The following is a 27,400-nucleotide window of genomic DNA, read 5'->3' as shown; positions in this document are numbered from 1 at the left end:
ATACAAATTTACTTTAAAATCTGCATAAACAGCCGATTGATAAATGGATAATGGACATGAATCGTTCACAAAAGAAGTTCAACCAGTCAGTAGTCATGGTGGGAAAGTATGTACTCTCAGGGAGAAACACGAAATAGCATAGTGAGGGGGTGTGTTTTCACTTATTAACAAAGAAAACGATACCCATGATTTTATTGATCATCCGTAACGGTTTAATCAGATAAGTATTTTCATTCATTGCTGGTAATAATATGCATTCGATCTTTGGGGTGGCAAAGATTTGATACAATTTTTAAGCAAGTCTAAAAAACTATCATCTGCTTTGACCTGGTAATATGCTTTAGGAATTTATCTAAAAGAGACAAAATGGGAAGAAAATAAAAGTTGTGGTCGTTACAGCATTCTTTATGATAGTAAAAATTTGGCAACAGCCTACTAGTACGAAAATAGAAGACTGGTTAAGTAAACTGTGGTATAACCGCTTAAAGGATCATATAGTAGTTCAATAAATTAGAGATCGTGGTTATAAAGATGACGTAATAATCTGAAAGAGCTCTTATGATATAATGTTAAGGAGAAAACCCAGGATACGAAATGGTGTATGTGGTGTGATTACCACATCATAAAACAACCGAAGGAAACTACCCACATTGTCAAACTAACTGGAAGGAAATTAATCAAAATGCTGCATGTAGGTGGTTACTTTATGGTGAGCCTCTGGGTCATTTTTAAAACCTAATTTCAAGTTTTTCTTTAAGGTGCCTATTTTACGTTCATGATAAAATGATGTATAATAACCTAATAAAATTATATATTGATAATTCATTTTTTAATATAAGGGTTGACTAGTTAAAACCGTTGTAAATGTAAAACTTGTGTTTTCCAAGTACAGGAGAATCCCTAAAATGCCAGAACATTTTATACTTGAGATTTCAGTTTAATTGTGGTAAAATCAAACAGTATAATATGAAACCATAACTTTTTGGGGAACCTTTTTTATTTTTCTTAATGAATTGCTTCTTGTGACTTCTTATCACTGTATATTTCATGTTTCCATTTTATTTTCAAGTAAAAATGCTCAGTATTTTTTTCTCTTCTCAAAATTAGTGTTATGAGAATTACAAAGCGGTAGTAGTCTCAACTCTTGAGTTTCTTCCCTCCCCATCCCCCAAAGGCATCTTAGTATCCAATAGCACATGTGTGTTTCTGTGTGAAGCACTTGGATTTATTTATTACAGCATTTTATTTTTCTAGGATTTTACTGCCCCTGCAGTCTGCTCAGAGATGCGTGCCATGGCCCAGTGAGCGACCTTGCACACACACTTAACCTCTCCCTGCTTCAGTTTCCTCCTCTGTGACGAGGGGTGTGAATTATTTCCTGCCCAATTCCCAGGGCTTTTGTAATGATCAGAAGAGGGAACAGATGCGAAAGCAGTTAAGACAATGTCAGAGGGAGTCTCGGCTTCACATTCTTCCCTCACCTGGAGTGACGGAACCGTGAGGCTCATGTCACGGTCCCCCCTGAGCTGTGCTGGCCAGTGTCCCCAGCAGACTGCACACCTGGAGTGTGACAGGCATGGGACCCAGAGAGGCTGGGGACACAGTGTGTGAGATGCAGCACGTGCCTTTGAGGGCCTTGGGCCACTGGAGGAGGCAGGCCCACAGGCGCCTTGTGCTGCGTCCAGCATGGTTGCCCAGGTGGCAGACAGCGTGGTGTCGAGCGGGGGACAGAAGCGAGGAGGGCTGCAGCTTCGGCTGAGTCCCCTAGGCCTGTCGGCAGGACCCCAAAGCAGCTTTGCAGATGGTTGGGCTCCTGGCCCACACCTTTGTCTGGATGGCTGTTTTTATGGTTCTGTATTGAGGGCCAGCAGGTGGGATTTCATTTGAGGAAAGAGCTCCATTGCCTTTAAAAAAAAGATTGCAGACCTTGGAGGAATTCAACACAGGGAAGAGGTGTGTGGGATGCTCTATGGGTCGTGTTTGAAGTGAGACATTCCTCCCTCGGTCTCTGTCATTCTTTCGTATCTTTTGCTTAGTTTGAAAATTATTGATGAGAAAAGAGTGTGAAGACAGTATAGTGTTTGTAATGTAATTAATGCCCTGAGCTCTGACATTGGGACAGTCTCAGGTGTGGGCTGCAAGAAGCCAGCTACATCTCTTCTCTTCTCCTGGAGAACCTTCTGCCCTCGATGTAGAGTAGAACAGCCTCCAGGATGCCTCCTCACATCTTGAGACAGTTCTGATCGTAATGGGATTTTAGGCTGCTTCCTGTTAACTCTTCAAAATGTAAGCAGTACAGTTTTACAAGCAGTGAGTTTGAAATCTAGCCATTTTCCTGTTTGTCATATATTTTCCTCATGTTTTCTGGGGGGTCTGGGTGAACACTGTGCCTCTTCAGAGATGAACATTTACAAATATGCATCCAGCTCGCTTTGAGTCTTAGCTGAGAATCAGTTCACTGTCAGAGCCTTTCAGCTGGCTGTGGAGAACTTGAGACGTGTTTCCGTTAAGTGTCCATCATCGGATGAATGGTTAAAGAAGATGTGGCACATATATACAATGGAATATTACTCAGCCATAAAAAGAAACGAAATTGAGCTATTTGTAATGAGGTGGATAGACCTAGAGTCTGTCATACGGAGTGAAGTAAGTCAGAAAGAGAGAGACAAATACCGTATGCTAACACATATATATGGAATTTAAGGGAAAAAAATGTCATGAAGAACCTAGGGTAAGACAGGAATAAAGACACAGACCTACTAGAGAATGGACTTGAGGATATGAGGAGGGGGAAGGGTAAGCTGTGACAAAGCGAAAGAGTGGCATGGACATATATACACTACCAAACGTAAGGTAGATAGCTAGTGGGAAGCAGCTGCATAGCACAGGGAGATCAGCTCTGTGCTTTGTGACCACCTAGAGGGGTGGGATAGGGAGGGTGGGAGGGAGGGAGACGCAAGAGGGAAGAGATATGGGAACATATGTATATGTATAACTGATTCACTTTGTTATAAAGCAGAAAGTAACACACCATTGTAAAGCAATTATACTCCAATAAAGATGTAAAAAAAAGGTAGAGATGCTGGCACGTGAGCCAGCACGTGTCTAGGAGTTAGCACTGCTGTCCCAGGAGGGTGAGCAACTGGTGGATCCGTGTCCGCAAGAGCAGGACAGAGGAAAAAGCCTCAAACTTACATCTGACGGATTTAGGTTAGATGAAGAAGCTTTTTGTTGTTGAAGTTCTGAGCACAAGAAGAAAACCCTCCCTCCTTTGCTTTGCGCCCTTCCTGGGAGAACTCCGAGAAGGCGGCTCCCAGAAACATCCCTCTGCGGTGGGGACCAGGGGTTCTGCAGAGGACTTCTCAGGCTGCTGGCCTTGTCCCGTTCTTGTCGCGGTTGCTGCTTCTCTGTCACAGCTCCCACGAGAGGCACGTGTATGGTCTGGGGCGCCAGCCGTGTTTGGATTCGTTGTAAGGGATCTCGGGCATCAAAGCCGTGTGCACGTGAGGCACATTGGCGACTCCTGCTTGCACACGGTCAGTGCAGCCCCTGATCAAACAGGACTCATTCAGTCCCGGCGTTTGCAACCTCCCTCCCCGAGCCAGTGGTCCTTCCCACTAAACCCAGCCCTGGCCTGCTGGCCTTTCTTGCCACTTCCCCACACCTTCTACTCAGGTTGCCTGCCCCCGGGCCCCCGGAGTCTTGGAGCATCTTCTCTCTGGGCTCCTGCCTCGGGTGAAGGCTGTCCTCCAAGCAGCCCGCGGCTTCCCTTGGCTGCTGCCCCCCTGCTCGGCCCCTTCGGCCCCAGGCCACACGTCCAGGCTTCGTGCTCTCTGGTCGCTGCTGGCCAGATCCAGCCCCTGTCCCAGCCTCGTCTTCCCCTTCCCAGTGCCGCCCTTCGCCTGCTCCTGGAAACCTTCCCCAGCTGCCCTGTGCTGGCGCTGCCACCTCGGGCTCCCGAGCTCCTTCCACGCTTTCTGGGCTCCCACCCTTGGCCTTCCCCCTTTTTGCCTGTCCTCGGGGCGATTTCTTCCACTGCCACGTGTGCATCTCAGGCTCCCCAGCTCTGTGCTATGCTCACGTCTCCCTCTGGTCCTTCACACTGAGCCCCGGCTGCCCGCAGACCCCGCTGGAATCCCGTGTGGTCCGCACTCTCGGGTCTGTCCTCATCCCCGCCCTGCTCCTCTAATTGCTGATCACTTACGCCCCCGACTGGGAGCTGTGCTTGACTTTCCCTCTTCCTTAGCTGCACGCTCTACGTAGTCACTAAACCCTACTGAGTCCACTTCCTAAGTACTTCAGGGCCAGGAATTGATTTATTTGTATTTAAAAGTGGCAGATGACTGTGCTCAGACTAACGTCCGTGAAGGTAGGTAAGGCTCCGCGTACCTAGAATTCTGGAGTAGGGCTGGTTGATCTGGGGACTCCCAGGTTCTTCCCACCGCTCCTCTCCTGCAGCTTCGTCCCTTGGCTGGTTCCTTCTGTCGTGTCCGGTGGCTGCTTCTGCCAACTGGGCTGCCTTTTCCTTGGTTCATGTCCAGTGAGGGAGTGAGTGGCTCTTCAGCTCTTTGAAGTTACGCGAAGGTTCCCCTTGGCCACCGCAGTGGCTTGCACACGGTGTGCATTCCTCAGGGAGTTGTGTGCATCTGCCTTCCTGGGGCTGGGGGTGGCCTACGGCCGGGGAGGAGGGGGCGGAGAGCACCCTGCAGAGCCCGGGGCAGCCCCTCTTCCGTTAGTTTTAGATGTGTTGTTGGGATGGGAATCTGCTCCCTCTCTGCACAGTCTGCTTCCTCTCTAACTTCCTTTCCTATTTATTTTTACTAATTTTTATTAAAGAGCTGTCGTTTTTAAAAGTCAAATAGTACTCCTGGGTTTATAATGAATGTTTTTTAAAAACCACAAAACACAAGCACCTTTCAGCTCCCTGTGCCGCCCCTCCCGCTCCCAGATCCCTGCTCCCTGTGGCCAGCACTTTGCTTGTGTTTCCCTCCGCATTTCTGAGTTACGGGCTTATGTGCCAGATCTTGATCTTTCTTTGGACTCAGGTCTTCTCTGCCGACTTTGCACGTGGAAGATAAGGACTGGCTCTCTCAGAAGGCCCCCTTCCACGGCTGCCTGCCCCCCACCTCCCATCCTCCCAGTGTGCTCTGTCTTCTCGCTGAAGGCCCGACTCGCACACAGAAGAACCAGGATAGCATTGCCTTCCTCATGCAGTCATTTGCTTTTTCCACAATTAGTCAAGTTGCTTTATTTATTTCCTTAGTTTTCTGTGTACCAATCACAAATTAATCCCTCTGCTCTCCAAACAATTGAAAATCTCCTCCGAAATGTTCCACCACCCCAAGTGGTACATCTGACTCACTTGTTTCCTGGCGCTGCCCCTCCCTGGGCCCTCAGCTGCCTGTTCCGGCCTGAACCGGTTGCTCTTGGCCTGCAGCACGCCTGGCATCCTGAGCACCCGTTCCCTCATCTCCTCCTGTTTCTGGGACGACCACCTTTATTTTTGTGGTTTGTCCCCTCATTTTGGTGGAACGTGTCTTCAGGGTGTTGTATGTTTCAAGATGCTGTGCTTTGTCTCTCTCGCCTGTTTGGCTGGGACGTGGTGGTCATTTTCCAGCTTGTCCTTCGCCTCCAAGGACTTGTCTTAGTTCTGTGATATTTTCTTTTCTCTTTCTGGAAATCTTATTATTCAGATGATGTTCTTTTAGGTTGATGATTTGATTTTAATATCTTTTCTCGCCCTGTTTCTTTTCTTTGCCTAATCTTGTTTTCTGGGTGATGTCCTGAGCTATATCCTCCAAGTTTTCTTTGATTTTAAAAAAGTTAATGCTATCACATTTTTAATTATTAGGAGCTCTTTTTGTTTTGTTTTGTTTTCTGATTGTTCTTTCTTTTAAAAAAAATCATTTTATTCTTACCTCATGGAGAACAAAACAACGTGAGGATATTGATTTGAAGGTGTTTTTTTTTTGTTTTTTTTTTTTGCGGTACGCTCACTGTTGTGGCCTCTCCCGTTGCGGAGCACAGGCTCCGGACGCGCAGGCTCAGCGGCCATGGCTCACGGGCCCAGCCGCTCCGCGGCATGTGGGATCCTTCCAGACCGGGGCACGAACCCGCGTCCCCTGCATCGGCAGGTGGACTCTCAACCACTGCACCACCAGGGAAGCCCTGATTTGAAGTATTCTTTTGTAGTCTTCATTGTCTTTCTCCTCCAGGTTCTTTCTGGTTTTATTTTGGCTTCTCTTTTTCATATTAGATGCTTTTCCCAAATGTCTGGTGATCCTTGGTTGGCTGCTCATATTTAAGAGGTGGATACTAAAAAGTAATTGGAAGCCTGTGGAATGCGGTAATGAGTGGACCTGTCCTTCTACTTGGAAGACCCATCTGGACATCAGAGTCTGTCTTTGAGCAGTCTTCTTCCTGACCGTGGCAGTGCTGGAGGCTGGCTGCCTGTGGGCCTTACCTGGTGGCTGAAGTGGACTCAGTTTTAGCATTCAGTTGCTGGGTTTTTCACCCTAGGGCCCTGAGCTGTGTCTGGCCTTCTGTTCAGCCCCTTCACAGAGAGTAAGATGCGTACCCGCCTGCCTGGGTAGGAGAGGAGATGCGGAGGGCTAACCACTCCTTTTCAAGGCTTCCAACCAGTCCACTCTGGGAAGGTGACCCTAATCAGCTTACTCATGTGTTTCCTGATGTAGCTTTGGGCTTCAGCTCGCTCTGGTCTACTCTGTCACTTACCACGTGCCCATGTACTGTCAGTTTCTAAGTGTTGACCTCTCTGTCTGCTGACCTCTCCACTGACCTGTTCTCTCCAGTTCTCTGTTAGAGTTTCATGCTCATTACCCCTCAATTGAGTGGGGTTCGGGCAGGTGTTCAGTCCATCATGCAAGCCCTCGTACCTTTCTAGGCTTCTCTCTGCCCCTGCTCTCCCCTTCACACTCGCCCTAGTGGACTAGTTTGATTTCCTGAGCTCACATCGCTTTCCTACTTTCTAGCGTGCTGTTGCTTCTGCCCTTGCCCCTTGTCTGTCCAGTCAATTTCCAGTCGTCCTTGAAGGGTCAACTCAAACATCACCTCCTCTGTACAGTCTGCTCCCTGCCACCTTCCTCCACTCCAGCCCAGGCAGAGCTAATTAGACTCTGGAGTGTTCCAGGAGCACCTCCTGTACACCAAGAGCACATTTTGTAACATTTTCCACACTGTGTTGTAACTGTTGGTTGCATATTTTCTTTCTTACCAGATGTGAGGGCAGGGGCCACGCCTCATTGTTCCCTGTGCAGCAGTAGTGCGGTCATGCAGTGAGTGCGCGAAGAATGCTTTCTCTGGAAGCGCCGGCCTCCCCCTCCTCTCTGCCTGGTGATGATTAAGTCCTTATCCTCACCTGAGGAATTGCCAGATTTCCTCCCATCCTCAGGTACCACACAGTCATGAGAGGAGTTCTTGGTTTACCCCACACAGGCTGTCCTGGGAGGGCCCAGCATTAGTTTTTCATTCATAACTGTTTCATACAGAAAAGTCTAATTATTTGGTTTTTCACATCTCCTGATACTTGTGTGGAATCTTTCATTACTTAAGGCTGGTTGGATTGAGGGGTGGGGTGGGGCGTTGTTGGTTCTTTTCTTAATTTTTTAGGCTGTGTGGTTATCCCTCCTTTAGAAAGCAGTTTGAGCGAGGATCCTAATAACTGAATTCTTCTTCCTACTCAAATCCAAAAACAGTTTCTGAATATGAATTGTCAGCTTCATCTTGATTCACGGTATAGAAAATTCAACTCAGTGACAACTATTAGCTCTTAGGATATAGTACCAAGAAAATCCGCGTGGTTTCCTTGGAGGAAGGCCTTTGCAAGATTACGTGTCTCCATTTCCTGGCATGGTGTCCCTGCAGTGCTGCCTGAGGACAGCGGGTTAGGATTGATGACGTCTTCACAGACCACCCCGCCCTAAGATTTTTTTCCTTTTTTCTTCCTATGTCATATCTGACCCCTCTTTTTCCCTCTCTTCCATCTCTTCTTTACAGTAATGAGAATTTTTTTATCCTGAGCCAACAGACTTTTCAGTGTCAATATTCTGAAATTCTCCTCTTTCCCCAGTGTGCCTATGACATATATTCATTTTTTTAACTTTAGTTGTAAGTGAATTATGCACCAGTGTTACCATATTGCAGACCTGGGTCTCCATGGTGGGGGGGGGGGGGTACTTAGCCTCACTAGGATTCTCTCGGTGGTATGGTGAATAGTTATTAGTTATTCTTCTGGTGCAGGGGAGCAAAGTCAGGAATGACAATTTCACCAGCTTGGTGACATCATTCCCGATAAAAATTCATGAAGAACATCCTGGAATTTCATTCAGGAAGTCTATAGCCATAGGAGGGACACTTTAAGGCTCTTTTCCTTTAATGAGGACACAGGTCAATATTTTTAAAAATCATAAAGGCAAATACTTGTTCTTCATAAAATTTGGAAGTACTGATAATTACTTTGTAGAGTTTATCCAGGCGACGACAGATACAAACTATGATTAACTTATACAGCAGAGGTTATTGTGTGATGATGATGAACTTCAAAAACAGGAGAACGGGGCTTCCCTGGTGGCGCAGTGGTTGAGAGTCCGCCTGCCGATGCAGGGGACACGGGTTCGTGCCCCGGTCTGGGAAGATCCCACATGCCGCGGAGCGGCTGGGCCCGTGAGCCATGGCCGCTGAGCCTGCGCGTCCGGAGCCTGTGCTCCGCAACGGGAGAGGCCACAGCAGTGAGAGGCCCGCGTACCGCAAAAAAAAAAAAAAGAAAAACAGGAGAACGATCCTATACAATAGAAGAGAGGGAAGTAGACTATGAAAACAAATTTTCTGCTCCAAAGGATTTACAGACACAGTCTTACAAGTGAAACCTATTATTTCAGTAGACACATATTATGCTTGACCTTCAATTATAATGAATAACCAGTAGTTTCTCCTTTGGAATGTTCTGTTAGGAAACAAACATTTGTCACATAGCTGGAATATTTAAGTGTTTGCTACTGAGGTTAACAGTCCTAAAGAGATACAGGTATTCTTCACTTTATATACTAGATTTTAAAATGTAGGTGAACTGAGTTTTTGTAATCATAATTATACTTGAAGTATCCATGTAAGGAAGTCTTTCCTATTTAAAAGAATATTCTGTAGAAATTGGCCTCGTTTAGAAGGCAGTTTGGTGTGAAATGGGAATTCTTCACCTAATACATCTGTTTGCTAAATGTCCAGACTTTAGTTTTCCACGAGTAGAGGTAATGTTTGTTTATATACCGAAGCTTAAAACCTGGTACTAGATACTAAAACCTTTTTCAAAGGGAGTCCTAAATACTTAAATAGACTTGATATTTTCTTAGACACTTCAAGCCATGATTTCAAATAAACTAGAAGGGGTCTGGGGTTGGTATGTCTTAAACAGCCCCAAGAGAAGGCTTTCCAATTTTCAAGTCTTAGTACACGCAGATGTGAGTGGGGTGAAATCTTCTCCTCTGGCCTCCATCTTGGTGTGTTGTTTTCGTTGTTTTTAACCGAGGAAGAGAGGTTTATTCTTTTTGCTTTTGGATACAAATGGTAGATTCCAAGCCTCCTCTCATCAGCTGAAAGTAAGTTTTTCACAAAATGTGGTCCCTCCTGATCCAGTGTCTGCTGATGTGATCAGTGATCCACCAGCGTTTTTACAACAACTTTAAATGCAGTCGGTGCCGTGACGTGGACGACAACAACAAGGAAAATCTCTAAAAGCACCCCTTGTGCCTCTGTGACATCGATGAAATGAAAGCTGTTTTTATGTACACGCTTCGTAAGAAACATGACCTTTATTTCTCATTTGGAGTAGACTGGAGTCAGGACTTGAGTGGTGTAGCAGGATCGTTAAAGGCGATACTTCAGTGCAGGATTAATTCATTTAGTTCAAATAATTTTAAAAATAAAAAAATTTAAATCATTACTGTACAGCATCTTTCCAGAGACATGAATTGGTGAAAAAGGAACTGTTATGGTACTAATATACGCTTAAAGCTTTAACACATTAGTCGGTTGAAAAGAGTAATTATTCATTTAATTCTGAAATATAAGGTTATGAAGTACCAACATAGAACTCATAGATTTGCTGACTCCCTTGAAGTATTTTAAGTAATAAATGATTCTGTAGGGTTTTTTAATTTTATAAATTTTAAAACTTTGATTATAAAAAATTCAGTAACATGTCAAAAGTAAAGAACGCAGATATTTTACCACATTTGCTATTTTATCCCTTTATTCTTTTTTTTCTGTGCTGTATTTAAGGCAAATCCCAGATAGCATGTCCTTTCACCCATACTTATTTCAATATAAATCTCTTCAAAATGTGGGATTTCCTTCCATAACCACAGTGCTGTTATCTGTCATACCACCTCTTATCTTTACTTTGAAGAAGGTCTTGTCAGATTAAAGTAAATGATTTATCTGGGGCTTGGATTAGCCATGGCTTTAAAGGAGGGCATCTGTTACATCAAGAAGATAGATGTTCATTCTGAAGTTTTTCTTTGTCTTGCACTGTAAGATAGGAAATGGTTTATAAAGGAAACTTTAAAAAGCAGCATAAATCTTTACTTTCTCAGCTAAAAATGTGGTGTTGCCACCGTAGTTTTATAAATGAAAAGTAATTTACTGATATTTGACATACAGGAAATGACTGTCTCATAGATGAGGCCCGATCATTGATAGAAAAAAAAGTCAGACTTAACAAAACCAAAATAAAAAGAGTCACAGTTTGTTATTTGCAAGGAGTCTTTTCTTCACCATAAGAAAATATTCTGCTCTGCTGGCTGTGTAAGTGCTGGTTTTTGGAGTGACTCAGCTGACTGCCCCCCACAGTGCTGCCCCCACCTCTCCAGGGAGCCTGCATCTAGTCCTTTTAGGTAGTAATTATAGGAACTGTATAGGTCTTAGCTTTCCTGGAAAGACTTGAAAGCCATTGTGCTAACACAGTGAGAGAAGAACATGGAAATCTCTTACACAAGCTCTTGTACTCAAATTATTTATTACTATTATTATTTTTAATCCACAAACTCACTAGAGTAACAACTCAGTGAACCATTCTTATTCTGAAGACCCTCAGTCGCGAGGGAACTGTAAGTAGGTTAAAGGACCTGTGGAGTACAGCTCCTGCCTAGTGGCTTGTGGAAACATAGCTTTGAAATCAGATGTAATCTAAACCAGTGGAAAAAGTGATTCTCTTCCCTCTCTTCCCATTAGATTTTCCCATGAGTTTTTAGTGGTGCATGTACTAAAAAAGTACTGTACAAGGGAAGCTCATCTTTATTTAAAGCCTTGAACTGAACATATATAGGAATGCTTCTTGCCAAAATAGGCAAGGAGGATGTGAGTAACGATGAAGGAAAATAATGGAAACATGCTCAGGAAAGGAGATCAGGAGATGGCCTCCCACCCATTGTGGCTATCTTTACACTACTGTGAATACAGTTTAAACGTTTTTGGATTCTGTTTGTACGTGTGTGTTCTGGATATTCTGCTGAGCTCTTCATAGGAGAAAATAGATTTTCTTTAGCAAAAACAGGTGAAACTACTGTTTGTACTATTTTATGCTGTTTTGGTTGAGTGACATTGGCAATTAAGTCATTTAAAAATTAAATTGCTCTTTGTTATCTCCAGACTCAGATCATTGTTGGATCACTATATGGAACACTCAGTACAGATAAATTATAAAATATGCCAAATAGAAAATCTTCCTTGAAATTTACATTTGGCCGTTCAGGTTAAGAATGAAAGACGGGGGCTTCCCTGGTGGCGCAGTGGTTGAGAGTCCGCCTGCCGATGCAGGGGACGCGGGTTCGTGCCCCGGTCCGGGAAGATCCCACATGCCGCAGAGCGGCTGGGCCCGTGAGCCGTGGCCGCTGAGCCTGCGCGTCCGGAGCCTGTGCTCCGCAACGAGAGAGGCCACAGCAGTGAGAGGCCTGCGTATGGCAAAAAAAAAAAAAAAAAAGAAAAAGAAAAAGAATGAAAGACGGGAGGCAGTTATTTGTGTACAATGGCTGTTATTAAATACACCCTTTAAAGACTATGTTGGGCAGGAGTGATGTTAGCAGAATGGCAGAATAGCAAGCTCTGGACCCTCCTTTCTTCAACAGGCACACCAAATCAGTAATACACAGACCAGTTCCCTTTGTGAGAAATCCAGAAACCAGTTGAGAGGCTTCCACACCCCAAGTGTGTGTGAAACCAGCCACATCAGAATTGGTAGGAAAATTTGAGATACCCTCTTGCCGTAATCACCACCCCTGGCAAAGTGCCATATGATTGGGAGACAACTCCCAGCTTCTCCCTGGGAAGAGAAGGAAAGAACTGGATCATACATCCAATATTGTGATTTTTTTTCCTGGGTGTAGCCTAAGCCACTGGCTTCTGTCTCATCTGTCTCAAAGGGCTGATTGAACACCGGGGCCACTGAGAACAGAGGTGGCAGTTTGAACTATCCCTCAACACAGCCCCTCCTTCTGGCCCAACACAGAATGAGCTGGTGAAAAAAAGCCCAGATTCCAGCTTCTACTTTGGGTGGGGGGGTTGGGGGGCGGGGAGAATTGGACCATGTATCCAATGTTCAGATTTCCTGAGGACTGCCCAAGGGACTGGCTTCTGAATTAGAGCACTGACATGACCCAGCATACTCTATACACCTTGAGGCCACTAAGAACAAAGACAGTGGTTTGGACTAGCAAGATAAATCTCCAGACACTGACCCCAATGAAATGGAGATATATAATTTACCTGACAGAGAATTCTAAGCAGCAGTCATAAAGATGCTCAGTGAGTTCAAGAGAACAAAGCATGAACCAAGCGAGGCTTTCAGATGTTTTTCAAAAATTAGCAATTAAGTAGCTGAGGTGTACAACAACTGAAATGAAGAGTACACTGGAGGGTTTCAGCAGCAGATTACATGAAGCAGTGGAAAGAATCAGGAAACTTGAAGTTGGGCCATTGGGAATTATCTAGTCAGAGGAGGGAAAAAAAGTGAGAGCATGAAGAAAGCTTGAGGGACTTGTGGGATACCATCGCATGGACCAATATATGTATTATGGAAGCCTCAGAAGAAAAGAGAGAGAAAGGGGCAGACTGTTTATTCAAAGAAATAGTGGCTGAAAACTTCCCAAATCTGGGGAATGAAATGGACATCCAGATTCTGGACTCCTCATGGATCCCCAATAAGATGAACTCAAAAATCCACACTGAGATACATTATAATCTAATTGTCAAAAGTCCAAAGGCAAAGAGAATTTTGAAATCAGCAAGAAAAAAGCAACTTGTCTCATGTAAGGAAACCGCCGTAACACTTTCAGTCCAGGAGGAGGTGTGACTATATATTCAAAGTGCTGAATGAAAAAACACCTGCCGATTAAGAATGCTATACCTTGCAAAACTGTACTTAACAAGTGATGAGGAGACAAAGCCTTTCCCAGACACACAGAAGTTGAGGTAGTTCATCACCACTAGACCTACCTTACAAGAAATGCTAAAGGGAGTTCTTTAAGTTGACAGGAAAGGATGATAAACAATAGTATGAAAGTACAAAACTCGCTAATAAAGGTATAGACAAATACAGACTATTTTGTTACTGTAACGGTGATGGATATATCACTTTTAATTATAATAAAAGTTAAAAGACAACTATTAAAAATAACTATAATTATAAAACTATGCCAGTGGATGTACAATATAAAAATATATAAATTGTGACATCAGTAACATAAAATGCAGTGGGAGGGGAGAATTACAAGTAGAGTAACTATAATTTCTTTTATGTAAGCCCCATAGTAACCAAAGAAAATACCTATAGAAGATACGCAAAAGAAAAAGAGAAAGGAATCAAAGCATACGAATACAAAAAAATCAATGAAACACGAAGACGGCAAGAGAGGAAAAGAGGGGCAGAAGAACTAAAAGACTGACAGAAAACAGTTAACAAAATGGCAGTAATAAGTCCTTCCCTATCAATAATTACTCTAAATGTAAATAGATTAAGCTCCCTAATAAAAAGACACAAAGTAGTTGAATGGATGAAAAAAAAAACAAGATACAACTATATGCTGCCTATAGGAGGCTCACTTTAGATTTAAGATCATATATAGGATGAAAGTGAAGGGTTGGCAAAAGATATTCCATGCAGATGATAACCGAAGAGAACAAACCAAAAGACTATAATTATATCAGACAAAATAGATGTTGAGTCAAGATCTGTCACAAGAGATAAGGAAAAACATAAAGGCAAAAGGGTCAATTAACCAGTGAGAAATAACAATTATAAATATATATGCGTACAACATTAGAGCACCTAAGTATATAAAACACTAAATTATCATGTAAAGCAAACACTGACAGAACTGAAAGGAGAAATAGCAGTACAGTAATGGTAGGAGACTTCACTCCTCCACTCTCAATACTGGATAGAACAACCAGACAGAAAATCCATAGAGAAGCAGTGAACTTTAACAACACTGTAAACCAAGCGGACCTAACAGATGTGTTTACTTTTTTCATTTTAAATACCATATCAGGTTTATTTTAATAATAATTGTATACATGGTATAGTGTGTCACATACTGTTTGCTATTTTTATGTGAGGATAGAAACAAAAATGGGTAAAAAGACTTTTTTTTTTTTTTTACTTTAATGAACTTAATTTGTTTCTTAATTTTTTTTTTAACATAGCAGTGTCTACATGTCAATTCCAAACTCCCAATCTTTCCTTCCCCCCCCCCCCCGCACACACCCTTCAGTGCTGGTAACCGTAAGTTCATTATCTAAGTCTGTGAGTCTATTTCTGTCTTGTAAATAAGTTCATTTGTATCTTTTTTTTTTTTTTCAGTCTTGGCTATTGCAAACAGTGCTGCAGTGAACATTGAGGTGCATGTATCCTTTCAAACCATGTTTTTCTCCAGAGAATAGGACCAGGAGTGGGATTGCTGGATCATATGGTAGCTCTATTTTTCGTTTTTTAAGGAACCTCCATACTGTTCTCCATAGGGGCTGTACCAATTTACATTCCCACCAACAGTGTAGGGGGGTTCCCTTTTCTCCACACCCTCTCCAGCATTTATTGTTTGTAGATTTTCTGAGGATGGCCATTCTGACTGGTGTGAGGTGATACCTCATTGTAGTTCTGATTTGCATTTCTCTAATAATTAGCGATGCTGAGCATCTTTTCATGTGCCTCTTGGCCATCTGTATGTCTTCTTTGAAGAAATGTCTATTTAGGTCTTCTGCCCATTTTTTGACTGTGTTGTTTGTTTCTTGGACATTGAGCTGCATGTGCTCTTTGTAAATTTTGGAGACTAATCCCTTGTTGGTAGCATCATTTGTGAATATTTTCTCCCATTCTGTGGGTTGTCTTTTCGTTTTGTTTGTGGTTTCCTTTGCTGTGCAAAAGCTTTTGAGTTTATTTTTTATTTTATTTGTTTATTTTTGTTTTTATTCCATCACTCTGGGAGATGAATCGAAAAAGATATTTCTGTGATTATTCTCCTTATGTCAAGGAGGGTTCTGCCTATGTGTTCCTCTAAGAGTTTTATAGTATCTGGCCACCATCACCCTGGTACCAAAGCCGGACAAAGACACTATAAGAAAAGAAAATTACAGATAAATATCCCTGATGAACATAGATGCAAAAATTCTCCACAGAATATTAGCAAACTGAATTAAACAGCACATTAAAAGGATCTTACACAACAGTCAAGTGGGATTTACCCCTGGGATGCAAGGATGTTCAACATTATAAGTCAATTAATGTGATACACCACATTAACGGAATATAGGATAAGAACCGTGTTCTCAATAGATGCAGAAAAAGAGCATTTGACAAAATCCAGCACCATTTCAGGATAAGAAAACTCTAAACGAGGAATAGAAGGAAATTAATTCCACATAACGAAGACCATACATGAGAATTCCACAGCTAATATCATACTCAGTGGTGAAAAACTGAAAGCTTTTGCTCTGCGATCAGGAACAAGATGATACCTGCTCTCTTTACTTTTATTTGACAAAATACTAGAAGTCTTAGGGCAGTTAGGCAAGAAAAACAAAGAAAAGACATTCAAATAGAAACCATGACATAGTTTTATATGTAGAAAACCCTAAAGACTACACATACACAAAAAAACTGTTAGAATAAATGAATTCAGTAAAATTGCAGGATCCAAAAATCAGTGTACAGAAATCAGTTGCATTTTTATATACTAGCAATGAACTCTCTGAAAAGGAAATGAAGAAAACAGTCCCATTTACAATTGCATCCAACGGAATAAAATGCTTAGGAATAAACTAGATTAAGGAGGTGAAAGACTCGTACACTGAAAACTATCAAACATTGAGGAAAGAAATTAAAGAAGACACCAATAAATGGAAAGACATCCCGTGTTCATGGACGGGAAGACTTACTATGGTTAAAGTGTCCATAGTGCTCAAATCTATTTACAGATTCAGTGCAATCCTTATCAAAATCCCAATGGCATTTTATACAGAGATAGGGAGAAAATTCTAAAATTCAGATGAAGCCACAAAGGTCCTAGACTAACCAAAACAGTGTCGTGAAAAAGAACAAAGCTGAAGGAATCACACTTCCTGATTTCAAAGTACATTACAGTGCTATACCAAATATAACGTTACGGTACTGGCGTAAACACCAATGGCATAGAGACCAGTGGAACAGAAATTTAACCCATATGTAGTCAACTGATCTTCAGCAAGGGTGCCAAGAATATACAGTGAAGAAAGGGTAGTCTCTTCAATACATGGTTCTAGGAAACTGGATATCCACATGCAAAAGGATAAAATTGGACCCTTATACCATATACAAAAATCAACTAAAAAATGGATTAAAGATTTAAACACAAGATCTGACACCGTAAAACTCCTAGAAGAAAACATAGGGGACACTTCATGACATTGGTCTTGGCAATGATTTCTTGGATATGACACCAAAAGCATAGGCCGCAAAAGCAAAATTAGCGAAGTAGGGCTATATCAAACTAGGAAGTTTCTGCACAGCATAGAAAACAATTAACAGAGTGAAAAGGCGACCTGTGGAATGGGAGAAAATATTTGCAAACCACATATGTGGTAAGTAGTTAGTATCCAAAATATATAAAGAACTCCTTCCACTCAATAGCAAAAAAAATTAAAAATAATGAAAAATTAATAAAGTATAGAAAAACAAAGAGAAAAGCCAGAATAAAAAATGGGCAGAGGACTTGAATAGACTTACATTGACCTCGAAAGAGTCCTTACATTGACCAACAAGTATATGAAAGATGCTCAACGTGACTCATCATCAGGAAATACAAATCAAAACCACTGTCCGATATCACCTTATACCTGTCAGGATGGCTGTTATTTAAAAAAAGAAAAAACAGTGCTGGCAAGGATGTGGAGGAACTGGAACCCTTGTGCACTGTAGTGAGAATGTAAAACGTTGCAGGTACGGAAGTTCCTCAAAAAATTAAAAGTAGAACTACCACATGACCCAGCAATCCCGCTTGTGGCTGTGTATTCAAAAGAATTGAAAACAGGGTCTTAAAGAGGTATTTGCACAGCCATGTTCATTGCAGCATTATTCACTATAGCCAAGATGTGGAAACAACCTAAATGTCCATCAGTGAATGAAAAGATAAAGAAAATGTCATATATTCTTACAATGAAATATACACATACAGTGAAATACTGTCTTAAAAAGGAAGGCTAGGGGCTTCCCTGGTGGCGCAGTTGGTTGAGAGTCCGCCTGCCGATGCGGGGGACGTGGGTTCGTGCCCCGTTCCGGGAAGATCCCACGTGCCGCGGAGCGGCTGGGCCCGTGAGCCATGGCCGCTGAGCTCTGGCGCGTCCGGAGCCTGTGCTCCGCAACGGGAGAGGCCACAACAGTGAGAGGCCTGCGTACTGCAAAAAAAAAAAAAAAAAAAAAAGGAAGGCTAAATAATATATTAAAAAACCTTGAGGACATTATGCGAAGTGAAATGATCCAGTCACTAAAGTCCAAATACTTCATGATCTCATGTATATGAGGTATCTAAAATAATCAAACACATAGAAGCAGAGAGTAAAATTGTGGTTGCCCAGGGCTGGAGGGAAAGGAAAACAGGGAATTGAAGTTCAGTTGCTATAAAGTTTCAGTTATGCGAGATTAACAAGTTCTAGAGATCTTTTGCACAGCGTTTTGCCTGTAGTGAATGATATTGTACACTTAAAACTGTATTGTATACTTAAAAATTTATGAGTGTAGATCTCGTATTAAGTATTCTTAACCACAATTTTTTTAAAAAGATATGTATTTTTTTAAATTGGTAGTCTAAATTATTTTAAAGTCAATTTCTTGTCAGTTTAGTGTTATATTGTCTTCATATGCTTATATTAATACCACAGCATGGCAGTGGCCTTGGTTCTGACGCAGAGCCCTTGCAAGAATGGCGGTCTTTGTCCGGATGGCTGCACTACAGGATTGAGCTTCCCAGGGTTCCCTTTGGCATTCCTAAACCTCGAATGCCTTGCTGCTCTGACAGCCCTACCATTGGCATTGAATACATCCTGGTGTCATTTTAGAGGGAGGTGATGTGTGTCACTAAGAGTGACAGACACTCTCCTGACTAAATGCTAGGCAGGCCCCACTCTTCTTGACTGGGCCTCAGCCTTGGCCTGTCAAAACTAGATTCACATCACAAATGTTTCATTCTCTCTCTCTCTCTCTCTCTGTCTTGAACAAACACTAGCATAGTTTCTGTCCACGCAAGGCTGTGTAGCTAAAGATGACAACTCCAGCCTTCCCATGTTCTTGCCTGGGAAAGCTCGAGGCTGCCGGAAGAATTACAGCACCTAAAACTAGGGCCCCTGTCTCCCAGTCTCTGGACCCTAACTAGCAAAACCCAGATGGCCTAATGACACTGACAGTCCCCACCTCCCACTTTTGGCAAAATTTCCACTTCCCTGGCTCTGCTCTAGCCCCTGCCTCCCTCGCTGTTCTCTCATTCTCCCTTTAAAATGCACAGTCATGTCTGCACTAGTGGAAGTTGGGTTCACCTCCTTCTTATTGCAGTAGTGATTACTGGGTAAAAATCTGTCCTTACCTCCTTGACTAGTGTCCGGCTTCGCTGATCTTTGACACCAGTCACAGGTGCTGTTGGGTCTGCCCTCATCACCGTGTACCCTGACAGCTACCGTTGAGTCGGAAGACCGTCACTGTCCTCTGACCAGGAAATCGTTTCCTCTGAGCCCTTTTGTTGAAGTTTATTAGTAGCCACAGGAGGAAATTACTGTTTCCGTATACTGAGAAATGTATTTAGATATGTTTCAAAGATTTGGAGCATTTTGAAACAGGAAAGGATTTGAGAGCGCATCTAATATACCTCTTTTAGATGACAGAAGAGAACAAATACTCAGGAAGGTAAACGATCAGTTCGAAGTTACATAAGTATTTAGGAGTCAAAATAGAACCAGACCCCTAGCCAGCCAACTCCCAGTTCTGAGTTCTTTGCAAAGAAAAGGATGTTTCCCCAGAAGATTTAAGACTGTCTTTACCAAACAGGTTAAGCAGACTTCAGCGTCACCTAGCACCTCTTTCCCAATCCAAGGACCACGTACGTGGTAAGTGGCCTGGGTGTTTTCACCCCGCTCCAGAGATCTGATATGGAGCTGTGCTCCTGAAACTTTTCTCTCTACCTCATTCCCTGTGTAGTAAATATATTTTAATAGTATATTCACATGGTATATAATTCTAACTGTTCAAAAGGCTATATGATGAAAAGTTCCATTTTCCCCACTGTCCTCAAGCCACCCACTTCTGTTCCCCAGAGGTAATTGTTGTTTCCAGTTACCTGTGTATCCTTCTGGAGGTATCCTGTTTTTAAATTAGTTCTCTAGTCATTCTGTTCCCCACCCCACCCCCAGAAATCATGTGTAGGTGTCTTAAAAGGGTGAACAAACTTTAAAATGGAGCCTGAAGGATTTGGGGAAGAACGTTCTAGCAATGGGAATTATCTAACATTAAATTCAGTACCTGAGGCAGATAGAATATCTCCTTCTCTGAAAATCTTTGAACTTGGCGTAGTCTCTCATCTTTATGGGTTAGTTTATAAGCAGTTATTCTGCAGTGAGGAGATGAAATGGCTTCAAAATTACATGTTTGGACCAAAGATACAAATTTTTATTCTATATTTTGGGTGAGATTTCTTTCCCATATTTATCAGAATAAGTCTTAAAATGTCCATTTTAGAAATGCATGTTACAGTCAATTGTGAAATTATATTTCATCTTTATTTTTTGAACCAGGAAATACTCTGTTAATCAACTGAACAATTCTGTCCTTTACAACTGTCTGATTTCAATGACTATTTCCTTAGTTGCAAAATACTCAAATCTGGCCTTGAAGCACATTTACAAGCTAGTGTTCTGAAACCCAACAGGGAGGTCTTTTCAAAACAAAAGTTTTACTTTGGTGGCATCTCAGGACAGAAGGTTCCTTCTAAAGAGCAAAGGGACATCACGGCCTGTCCCTTCACTCCTCCCTCCACAGTAGTGCATTTAGACATTTGCCACCAACGGAGCTGAAGTTACTGCAGGCGTATCTCAGGGATGTTGTGGGCTTGGTTCCAGACCACTGCAGTAAAGTGAGTCAGACAAATTTTTAGGTTTCCCAGTGCATATAAAAGTTATGTTTACACTATACCGTGGTCTGTTAAGTGTGCAACAGCGTTATGTCTAAAAGAACAATGAACATACCCTAATTAAAAAAAAGACTTTTTAAAAAAAAATAATTTTTATCTTTGGCTGTGTTGGGTCTTCGTTTCTGTGCGAGGGCTTTCTCTAGTTGCGGCAAGCGGGGGCCACTCTTCATCGCAGTGCGCGGGCCTCTCACTGTCGTGGCCTCTCGTTGCAGAGCACAGGCTCCAGATGCACAGGCTCAGTAGTTGTGGCTCACGGGCCCAGTTGCTCCACGGCATGTGGGATCTTCCCAGACCAGGGCTCGAACCCGTGTCCCCTGCATTGGCAGGCAGGTTCTCAACCACTGCGCAACCAGGGAAGCCCTAAAAAAGACTTTATTGCTAAAAAATGCTAACCATCATCTGAGTGAGTCGTAACCTTTTGGCTGGTGGAGGGCCTTGTCTCCGTGTTGGTGGCTGCTGGCTGGTCAGGCTGGTGGCTGCTAAGGCTGGAGTGCCTGTGGTAGTTCTTAAAGTGAGACAGCAGTGACGTCTGCCCCATCAGTTGACTCTTCCTTTCATGAACCATGTCTCTGTAGCATGCAGTGCTGTTTGATAGCATTCTATGCACAGTAGAACTTCTTTCAAAATCAGAGTCAGTTCTCTCAAACCCTGCTTTATCAACTAAGTTTATGTCATATTCTAGATCCGTTGTTGCCATTTAAATAATCAGTTAAGTTCGCCATCTTATGTGGACACGGTTTGTGATGCCCCAAAATAATTACAATAGTAACCTCAAAGGTCACTGGTCACAGATCACTCTAAAAAATATAATAATGAAAAAGTTTGAAATGTTGTGAGAATTACCAAACTATGACACAGATACACAAAGTGAGCGAATCCTGTTGGGAAACTGGCACTTGCTTGGCACAGGGTGGCCACAGACCTTTAATTTATTAAAAAAAAACACAGTATCTGCAAAGTATAATAAAATAAGGCCTACCTGTAGTAGGAATTTGTAATCACTTTGTTATCCTCTCCCCCAGCTTTAAATCACAAAAGCAAATAAATGGGGCAAAGTCAATTCCTTTTGTAGCTAGTTCCAATGCTACTGGTTAAAGTCTACTACAAAAAAGGTGAACAGTTATAGAAGCACATATTTTTATAGTTGAAATCTCCTGATACGGTCTTTATTCGAGAATTTAGATGCGTACCAGTCTCCAAAGGTAAAATCACTGGTGATATATGTCATCACTGGTTCCAAAACATAAATCTTTTGAATGATTTGCTGTCTTCTTCCTACCTCCTTTGGTCTGTGGCTTGGTTCGTTTTTAATTGCTGGTGATAATTGTGTTACATTTTAAAATAATTACATCTAAAACTAGCTTAGAATGGAGTACATTTAAATGGAGAGATTATATGTGGATACCACAATTTTTTAAACATTGCATTGATACTAAGCACTGCCCTGCAATAGTGTCCCCCGTCCCTGAGGGACCGCCGTTGAACTGGTGTGGCCTGAGGACTAGCAGGTTTCTGCCACCTTCTTTGGTTCTTAGTGCACCCGTTACAGAGGGAGCATTGTCCCTGCCCCTCTGTGAAGCCTGCAGTCCAGTAGAGAAAACAGCAGGAAAAATATGAGACAGAAATTTATATCATCCATAACTGAAAGTGTTTTGGAGGCCAATTTTATGGGAGGATTTGAGCACTGGTTTAGTTTAAAGAAGAAAGGAAAGAAGTTGTTGCTTCATTTGTAGGAAAATTTGGGCAAAGGCCAAAGCTTTGGGCAGAAATTTGTTTGCTAATAGTCACTGGGCATCCGCTCATGCCAAGCAGCATGGGAGAACCTGGGGGTGCAGGCCTGCCCTCAAGAACCTCATGGTTTAATGGGAAAGACAGACATGCAAAAACAGTGTTGTGGGAGCCATGGTTAGAGTGAGGTTAATTCTGTGTAGGGGGCCCCAAAAGCCTCATCTGAGCACCTGTAACGTATCAGACACCATACTGGACACTGGAGATAAAGCCACAGTCTTTGCTGGCAGGGGACCTGCTGTGTGTGGGGGTCAGGCGATGGGTGAGGTTATGAATCTCATCTGGGACATGTTGATTCGGAAGGGCCTGGCCTTCGACACATCCAGGGGTAGGCGGCTGGCAGGCAGTTGGACCTGTGAGTCTGGAGCTTAGGGGAATGGCCTGGGCAGGAAGCCAGCCCTGAATGGGGTCCTTGAGGCTGTGGATGTGAGTCTGACCTCCTAGAAAGGGAAGGAGGTCTGGGGCCAAGCCTAAAAGAGGAGACAGAGCTTGGGAAAAAGGAGCCGGCACCATTCTGTCCAGAGCACCAGAATTAAGGAGTGGAAGCTGCAGAGATGGATGCATTTGCCAGCGTGTGTATTTATTATTATTAGACGTTTCTGTCTTGTTCTCTTGAAGTCCTTGGCTCATAGAAGCTTTATCTCATTGGAAATGATTAGGCATGAAAAGAACTTGTAATAGAGGAGATTTTTGAAAATCTGATTTTATGTCATATCAGTGTTCTTCAGTTATCTGACACACTTGTTCCAAAACAGAGTAACTTCCTCCATCACTGCTTGACAACCCGACTGTTAGGGTTGCCTTTTTCCTTCTCTCTGATCTTAACAGTGCATTATCTCTCCAGAGAGATGTAGTCGGAGTTGATTAATGATGGGGGATTTGGCAGCTGGTTTTTTTTTTGTCCTCTTTTGCTTTACTGTGATGTTGAACACTGAAAACTCATTAAGCCACCAGGCCTTTATTCAGGAATTAGATGGTGTCTGTTCTTCTCCAAAATGGAAAAATGTGAGTGTTACTCAAAAGATGCTTCATCTCCTCCTTCCCTTCACAAACCCTGCCATGTGTCATCGGATATGACAGGCCCTGAGGAGATTGCCCCGATCAGAGCAGACATAGTCCATGTCCTCAGAAGCTTGCAGCCTAGCATGGGAGTCAGACAAGTGAAATAATCCCACAGTCAGATATGAGAATAGCCAGTGGAGACTGTGGGAGCCATAACAGGAGGGGTCTGGGAACTTGTTTGGGGTTGATACGTTTTAATCCTGGGTACTTGAGAAGAATGATTGTTTGCTCTTGCCTGCTAATGAGCTACGTTTAGGAGAAACAAAGTCACAGGTGATGAAATAACCCCTTCATGTACACCATGGTACAGGGCTGCCCTTCAGACATGCTTGAACAAATGGGTGAGGATGTGGAAAGGGGAGAAGAAAAGCCTGCTTCCTGGGATGTTGCCTTACAGTGGGGTTCCCACACGTCTTTTTCTTCTGAAATATGTAAATTGTACATTTCAGTTGAAGTTACAGGAGGTCACGTTCCATATTTATCTTCTCTGCAAACTGCTCAGGAAGCATATTCAGTGTCTGCCTCTGCCAGGGCTTCAGTGGCTCTGACCCACTGCTCCAGTGTCTGCCTCTCTCTGCCCGTGTCACATGAGGTCTTTGTGGACATGCTGGTGGATACTGTTTGTTTTCTCTGTTGGCAGCCAAGAATTCAGCTTTTTCTGAAATGATTTTTACTGTGTTCCTATTATGTGTTATCTGTTTTTTCCTTTAAGCAGCGTTCGATGATGATTCATCACTGGCCTTGGGGGAAAACTGTTTTAGCTTCTTTTTTTTTTTAAGTTTACAATCATTAAAAATGTAGATCATGTTTAAAGTTTTGTTGTTTTTTTTTTTTTTTGCGGTACGCGGGCCTCTCACTGTTGTGGCCTCTCCCGTTGCAGAGCACAGGCTCTGGATGCGCAGGCTCAGTGGCCACGGCTCACAGGCCCAGCCGCTCCGCGGCATGTGGGATCTTCCCGGACCGGGGCACGAACCCATGTCCCCTGCATCGGCAGGCGGACTCTCAACCACTGCGCCACCAGGGAAGCCCTAAAGGAATATTTGATGGACAATTGGTTTATCTAAAGCAGCTCTAAATTCTGTGAGCATATTACTGCTGAAATGAAATACATCTTCCCTTGCAATTAATCTCTTGTAATCATCAGGATAATTGCCTATTGATTGTCACTGACTTTAATTCACTCGTGTAACCGTAAATACTTATTGAGTGCCTACTGTACCCAAAGCTCTGTTAGGTGCCAGGGGTACAGCTGTGGACGGTCTTGGCCCTCAAGGAGCTCAGTGTCAAAATCTAGAAAGCAAAAAGTAGTATGGACCTAAAAGTCTTAAATAACTTTCCCTTTGTATAGATCCTGGTATGGTTCTCCCAATGAGTTGTTGGTGGATAGACAGATGTCATTAGACACAAAAGATACCAAGATTTCAATGCCGGCAGATGCAGAAACCGCAGAGCCTAGCACACAAAGCAAGAGATAACACGGTGTACTCCTCAGGGAGGTCCTGCTTCCCAGGCCCCAAGCGTCCCCTCAGGGTCGTCCAGTGGGATGACGCCCGTGGGGGGGGGGGGGGGGGGGCCTTTGAGCAGCCACGAGCAGCTCCTCTAACGCTCCGATGGAGGGCGTCTGCCGCCGCCCAGTCTCCCTCTGCATGCTTGTGCTTAAGCCCTGGCTGTGTGTCTGCCTGCGGGCCGGGTGACTGGGGGGGGCCCTAGGAGCGGCCCTCAGCACACAAGGCGTCAGGCCTGTCTCAGCTCCATGCCGGCAGTACTGGCGCTTACCTCCCAGGATTGTTTTGACAGTTAGTGAGGTAAACTGGTTAGAAAAGTGCGTAGCCCAAAGTAAGCACTTAATGAATGTGTTAATATCATGAATTCATTGTAACATTATTACTTAAATACATCAACACCATTATTAGTCTCAGTGAAATAGAACGTGAGACAAACATGCCTACATACACTTACAGTTTTTCTTTAAGAGATTTTTAACAATGAACCGCTGCTGCTGCTTTTTTTTTTCAAGAAAAATAAGAGAATATCATCCTCTTCTTAGCCCTCCTCCTTCAACCAAAAAAGCAAAACAAAGAAAAACAACCCACAGAAGGTGAAACAGTGATTTTGCTGGTGTTTGAAAACGTCCACGTAACATAATGAATGTATTTATTATAGCATTAGTCACGTCTCACTAATAGAGGACTGAAATTCTTCCAGTAACAGGCCAGCTAAGCTTCCGCCACTTCCTGCTCTGTGTATTTCCTCAGTTGCTTACCTGGTCTCTTTCTTTAGTCCTGGTGGACAAGTCAAGGTGGTGAGCTTTGCCAGAAACCACAGACCTTCCTCCCCGTCCGTCACGGGTCCTGGTCCTTGGTTGCAGGTGCTGTTTGGCACGGCTGACGGGCAGGTGATCGTCATGGACTGCCATGGCAGGATGCTGGCCCACGTCCTCCTGCATGAGTCAGACGGCATCCTCAGCATGTCTTGGAACTACCCCGCCTTCCTAGTGGAGGACAGCAGCGAGAGTGACACCGACTCCGATGACTACTCCCCGCCCCAAGGTAGCTCGCGGGCTCCGTGGGGACAAGAGTGTGGAAGGAGAATGAACCCATCCGCAGGGGAAGGGACAGGCCCGCCGTGCGCACGGCTCCCTAACCTACTGGGCAGGGTTCTCAACGGAAGTGCAAGGCAGAACTGGCCTAATCTCTGTTCTTGGTTGGACCGTCTTCTCTCTGCCATCCCTTTTTGCAGAATCACTGGTCAGGTTGATGAAGCTCCATTGGCTTAGGTTTTCCTAGATATAAAACAAGACTTATGGCCGTTTCCATGTCCCTGGGGTGTCGTGGGACTTAGCTGCTTAGTGAGAGTAGAGAGAGCTGACGATGAAAAATGCTGTGCTATTATTCTTATACCCTAATCTGTGGTGTTTCAAATCCCTAACGTTATTAAAGCCCGTAGCTTTAGTTGTGCGAGGAAAGGATTAGCTCTGCCCGTAGTGAAGGCCAGTTTACACTGGGCTGGTATCCATGCCCCTGTCTTTCTTATTTCAGGCAGAAGGTCTGGGCTTCCTCAGTTTAGGTGAACCTGCCGCCCTCACCCCCCGCCCCCAGGCCTCACAGTGACATTAGAGTAGATGACGTCAGAGTTTTTTAACATTTGGACCAGTAATGAAAGATTGTTTCAGACCCTTGGTGGGGATAATTTCAGGTTCCAGCTTCCTTCACCCCTTGCAGTGTGTCTTAGCCCCCAAAGCAGAAGCCTTTGGTGTCGACGCTGGCCATCACCAATGTCGGCCCTCAGCACTGGTCCACTCAGGGCTCTGGCTCTTCCCCAGTGTCCCATCCCCTGCTCCAACCTCTTTTTTTAAAAGGAGAATATGTTACGAATAGTGGAAGGAAGAGACTCCCCGTGGTCACCTGCTGCAGGGCTTCCGGGCAGCTGTGCTCACACGGCTGGCTGAGTGCCCTTAATGGGCTGAAGGCACACGCTGGACGAGGTCTACCCTGCCCTGTGACTGTGGGCATGTTCAGCCTGTGAAGGGCTGGTCCAGGGAGAGTATTTTTAACTTTCTCCCCCATCAGCATCTGCCCTCACTGGAACTTGGAGTCTTCTCCCTCTTGTCCCAGACGTGATAAAGTGTCATGCTTCCCAGAGACGTACACATATACATTGCCATTCATGCCGTTAGGGAGAAGGCAGCGTTCAGACGGGTAATGAGAGATTGTTTCAGACCCTGTGAAAAAAGTGTAGATTGGCGGTAGTGTTTCAGGATTGGTGGGTGTCGGGAGGGAGAGCGTTCTTCGCTCCTGGAAATCCATCACCTCGTGGGGCCCCAGCCTTGAGCGAAGTGC

At 43.7% G+C, this 27,400-nt stretch overlaps 1 protein-coding gene across 3 annotated transcripts in view; it reads left to right on the top strand.

Annotated features, from left to right (window-relative positions):
- Positions 1-27,400, top strand: part of TULP4 (TUB like protein 4) — a 226,670-nt gene that overhangs the window by 159,997 nt on the left and 39,273 nt on the right. For all 3 annotated transcript variants that reach the window (XM_032651094.1, XM_032651095.1, XM_032651096.1), the window contains one exon: positions 25,930-26,110. In XM_032651094.1, the coding sequence (XP_032506985.1) occupies positions 25,930-26,110 (181 nt within the window). The remainder of the gene's footprint in view (positions 1-25,929; positions 26,111-27,400) is intronic.

The sequence above is a fragment of the Phocoena sinus genome, chromosome 12 (assembly GCF_008692025.1).
Source record: "Phocoena sinus isolate mPhoSin1 chromosome 12, mPhoSin1.pri, whole genome shotgun sequence".
Classification (NCBI taxonomy): domain Eukaryota; kingdom Metazoa; phylum Chordata; class Mammalia; order Artiodactyla; family Phocoenidae; genus Phocoena; species Phocoena sinus.
The sequence above is the reverse complement of the archived record's forward strand: the minus strand, read 5'-3'. Positions and strand labels throughout refer to the sequence as shown.